The 4,938-nt window shown below is 45.0% G+C and overlaps 1 protein-coding gene across 1 annotated transcript; it reads left to right on the top strand.

The window, feature by feature from the left end:
* The first annotated feature begins 497 nt into the window (after positions 1-497).
* smim24 (small integral membrane protein 24) lies at positions 498-3,156 on the top strand. The gene is made up of 3 exons (XM_019871746.1): positions 498-985; positions 1,797-1,923; positions 2,828-3,156. The coding sequence occupies exons 1-3, from the start codon at positions 919-921 to the stop codon at positions 2,916-2,918; spliced, it is 285 nt and encodes a 94-aa protein (XP_019727305.1). The 5' UTR covers positions 498-918; the 3' UTR covers positions 2,919-3,156.
* Positions 3,157-4,938: the final 1,782 nt, after the last annotated feature.

Genomic DNA, 4,938 nt, shown 5'->3' with positions numbered 1-4,938 from the left:
ATTTTATAGTAGTGTGTGTGTGTGTGTTTTTGTGTGTGTGTGTGTGTGTGTGTGTGTGTGTGTGTGTGTGTGTGTGTGTGTCTTTTAGCGGTACTTTTGGCTGAAACACACATTTTAAGGTTAAAAAAAGGCAACGAAAACACATCGTTTCCGTTTGGGTTCTTTCACATTAAAATGACTTGCCTGACCTGAAGTCGCTTCAGTACGAAATCACCATTTTCCTCACGTTTGATCAACTTTGTCTGTATTAACTCAATTCAACTTATTTGTATGGTACTTTGAGAACAACCATTGCTGCAGCAAAGTGCTGTACATAATTACAATGCAAGCATACGACATATTTAAAACAACATTGAGAAACAAAACGATAACAAAGTTTTCACTCTAAAATAAACACATTTCCGGAGGGTTTTCACGTTTTACAGTGTCAGGTGTTGCCTTGAGCGACAGTCTGAAATCAGAGGTTTGCTCACAACCGATCAACTATAGGCCCGGTGAACTCATCAATCAGCCTTCTGTCGATCAAGTCAGATGTTGCCTTCATGGACAATCTGTAATCATAACACGTTCGTCACCTCACTGGTCTACTTGTGACATTACAGCTTTCCTCATGAACGATGTCTGTCTCCTAACAAGCCAGGCCTTGCCTATAGGGACCGCTAGTCTGAAATCACAATCTTACTTCCAACTAATGAAGTTTGTCCTTGTCGTAATACTTGTTGGATGCGTATTACCGAGGGGCTGCACGCTGCTTGCGACTAACACACACAGCAGGCAGCGTGATGATTCCACGCCCTGGTTGGAAGGGAAAGCACAGCGTATCGGTGACCTTTGATCACCGCAGTAAAAGGAAAGGCTTGAGGAGTGTAGCGCGTCATCTGTCTTTGTGTGTGAACAAGCTACTCGGACACTTTCGGGATGTTTTGGGCTTTTGTCGTCTTCTGTGCGCTGCAGAGTGCAGCCCAGGCCTCCACTCGCAAAACAGGTAAAGTTTGGTTTTTTCCCCCCTTGGCGTTGGCCTAACTTTTGTGCAGCACTTTCACACTTGAGGCCAATCAATCACTCAAGCAATTCATCAATCACTCAATATAATTAACTGAGTAATTTGTAAGTGCACATGTAAAATTGTTCAAATAATTGTTCAAATAATAGTACAGTCACATTTTTGTCAATGTGCATTCAATAATCCATTTAATATTTGATGGACATGCAAAATACATAGACATTTTTTACAATACATTAGTGAATTTGAAGAATTGGATCTAATGAATACAAATCAATACATACATGGAATATTTGCCCACGTTTAATTCCATTTCAAAAGAATTCATTCTCAAATGAATTCAAAATGTGTGCGTTTTTTTTAAGAATAAACAGCTTTAAAATTGTTGACCTAACTTTTTAATTCAGAGTGAATACATATTGAAATAAAAAAATACAAACGAATACATGTAAAGTCCGCAGAATATATTTTTACAAAATAATTCATTCTTCACAATTTTTTCTTTGTCAAGGTCCAGGTAAGCTTTCCTCCCACATTCCAAAATCATACAAACTGCACACAGGAAGCCCGGGACCCGGCATGGAGCCCATGACCTCTGTCCTGTGAGGTGGACGTGCTAACCAACATACAAAACATTTGCAATGAGCTTCTCTTTCACATCGCTCCACCGACGATTTTTTCGCTATGAATTGGAAAAGTAATGACGAATTGGAAACAAGTAAAAAGTACGTCCAGCTGTTGACTCAAATGAAAAACAACCATCCGTTCCTTTCCGTTTTTAATTGTTTGTCAGATGTGCGTGCGTCCGCCTCCGGCTCGGTGACGCTTCAGCCGTGGTTGACGGGGCTGACGGCCGTGGTGGTCTTCCTCTTCGTCGTCTTTGTCTTCGTCATCCTCAGCAGACTCCTGAAGAAGGACAGGTCACTCTCAAGCACGCATGCCGTCGTACGACAAACGACGATCATAACCGTGCTCCCTTGACATTTGACTGCCTCACCTTACATGGGGCGTTGATTTGGGCAACTTTGTTTTTTTCCTCTTTGTGTTACGGGCAAACAATTGATCTTATGAGACCGGTTTCTTCCAGCCATGATTTCCATGCACCCTCCTTGAGCAGGCATTGCAACGTTTTTGGCGGATGGCAAAAAGAGCTCAAGCGTGCTTGCTTTGTTGCCACTTGCAGGTGAAAACGAAAGCAAATAGACGATGTGGTTTTTCTTCTGAAAGCCCTCGGGCGTAATGCTAACACGCGTTGCAAAACTCAAATTGAAATCAGTATAAACGTTGAAGAGCCCATCAAAAATAAAACTCCAACACCTTTGGTTTTGCTTCCACTTTTCATGAGCACATTTTTTTTTCCTTTGTGACAAGTTACATTTCTTGCAAATATTGCTCACAGGTCTGCCAAATCCTGTGGCTCGTAAAGGGTTCTCCTTTGCCGAACTAAAGGTTAGGGTGGGCATGTCACCCTTTCAACTGTTTACAAAAAACAAAAAAAACACACTTTATGAAAAAAATGTTGACATCCTCGACGGCTACGGTGAATTTGAAATCTGATCGGTTGACGAAACAGCCCCACTAAGTCCCACGTGCCCTGGGCAGGCAGGTGAGATTCACATGGCAAAGACATGGCGGCTGAAATCTGATTGGACAAAAGTCTGGAGGCAGCGCAACCAAAAGAAACCTGCACACTGCTATAGCAAAAAAAAACAAAACAAAACAAAAAAAAACCCAAATGGAACTTCATGGAACAAACGCAGTAAGAATAAGTGTGCATTGCTCTGTAGTGGTGACCAACATGTGGGTTGTTGCCTTGTGTCACAGGGAAGACGAGGTGGAGGAGGAAGACATGTTTGGGTACGAGAACAAGGTGGTGGAAATGCGCGAAGACGAAGTGAAACAAACCAGCTTGTAGGACAAAGGATGGATTTCCCAGCTTTGGTTTCGTCTCCAGGAAGACTTTTTTTTTTTTTTTTGCCTTTTGCCACAAATGTCCACGTAACAATCACATCTCAGTCTGTGCGCTACGTTAAACATATCTTGACACCTTGGGTGTCCAAATGTGGTCAATAAAACGCTGCCTCTTCTTGACTCTGCCGGAGCCGCGTGCCGTTATGTGGCCTCCAGATTGGATGCTTTCTGGACAAAAAAAACCCCAAAACAAAACAAAAAATGGCAGGCTGGTATGCTTCCGTGCCAAAGGAACTGGTAAGCCGCCACGGGCACTGCATGGAGATTCATTTCAACCAGTTAAACCGCTTAGTCAGATCATCGTTTGATTAATGGCAGCACTCGTGGCTCCAACGTCTTTGAAGAAAAGACTTTGCATCTGTGAGGTACAAAAGGCCTTTTTTTTCCCTCTTGTCGCGGATGCGACCTGAGCGTCGGCCGTACATGTTGATGTACGTCGCGGCGCATGGAGGACACGAGCAAAATGGTGAACTACGTGAGAAAGACACCGGAGACGTCATTGAAGGACATGATGACGAAGGGAAATGTGGGACACAGAAGCAAGAAAAACAGAACGTGTGCCGGATTTTGATTTTTCTCCCATTAAGTGGCGCTCAACATTGACGTAACTCCTGTACGACTCCAACGAACCACTTACGTCAGCACTACGTGCGTGCGTGCGTGTGTGTAGTTATTTAACAGATGTGGCGTCGACTTCGTATCAACAATCGTGTCAAGTACGTCCGCCATTTGCGGGGGACAAATTCCACACGGCCGCTGTTTGGTTCAGACCGCCTTGAAGCACAGACTTTATCCGCTTCCTGCGTGTGTGTTTGTTTACGTCGCGTGTGCGTGTGTGTCCGCGCCGCGCCCGCGCCCGCGCTGTAAGAACTTGATGAAGGTTCTAATCTTCTCAGTGACGCCCCCATGGTGGAGTCCAGAAGTTGTTTTTTTTGGAGCGTGTGATGTGAGGACGTCTGAGCAAAGGCGAGCCGCTGGATGGACTCCTCGCTCACTTCTAAGTGGAACAAAAAGTGCGCACAGCGGACCTCCTTCAGAACGACCGGGTTCCTCTGGCGACGTTTCCAAGAAGATGAAGATGAGGATCTCGTTCTTTCCTCAAGCGCCACACGTGTTTGTCTTCTGTTACTGTCCAGATCTCCGTCTTATGACAGCGTCGCGGTCGTCATGGCAACGGCATCCGGCTCAGTGAGGTGGCAACTGCGCTACGATGTCGGCGCCGACACCTGGTGGATGGTCAGATTGATTTCTTTTCATCTGATTTTTTGGGGGTGATGCGTTTAGCTCGTGTGTTCAAGTTGCTCATATGTGCTCATTTCAAATCATCAAGTCAAGTGCCGTTGATTTCTGTATCCCTTGACCACAAAAAGAGTCTCAAAGGGCTTCTCAGTTGCCCTCAGTTGAGAAATATGAACATCTTCTGACCTGAACCCCCGGTAGGGCAAGGAAAAACTCAAAACTCCCCATCTGGGGAAAACTAAAAGAGAAACCTTGAGAAGGGGCAAATGTTCATTTGTCCCACTGTTTCATCACAGTGGGCTGGATATAGGCACATCACGAAAGATTGACTTGGTTGTTTAATTTCACACTTGCCGGAAATTCTGGACACACTACTCATTTGTATACAAATTACTCATGAGCGCGCACACACACACACATAAAATCACTTCCCCATAAAACAGTTTCTCCATCAAATCTCCAAGTGTCCAAGTGCGGATGGAGCAGGAAGAGGCTGAGGATTCTGCTAAACCGCTGCGGCTAATCCATCTTAAAAAAGGATAATTCTTGCGTCAACATCCGTCCTCACGGTCCATCACAACAGATGAGTCAAGTCCGGTGCAGTCTTTCAGAAGTTTTCGTCCTTAGTCCTTGAACTGGCAATTTAAGACTGACTCCACTCAAGTCACGTGACTCGAGTCCCCCACCCCCCTCCGCCCGACACCCATGGAACAGCGCGCGGCAGC

This window comes from Hippocampus comes, unplaced genomic scaffold, assembly GCF_001891065.2.
Source record: "Hippocampus comes isolate QL1 unplaced genomic scaffold, H_comes_QL1_v1.1 scaffold307, whole genome shotgun sequence".
Lineage (NCBI taxonomy): Eukaryota > Metazoa > Chordata > Actinopteri > Syngnathiformes > Syngnathidae > Hippocampus > Hippocampus comes.
This window is presented reverse-complemented; position numbering and strand designations above follow the sequence as displayed.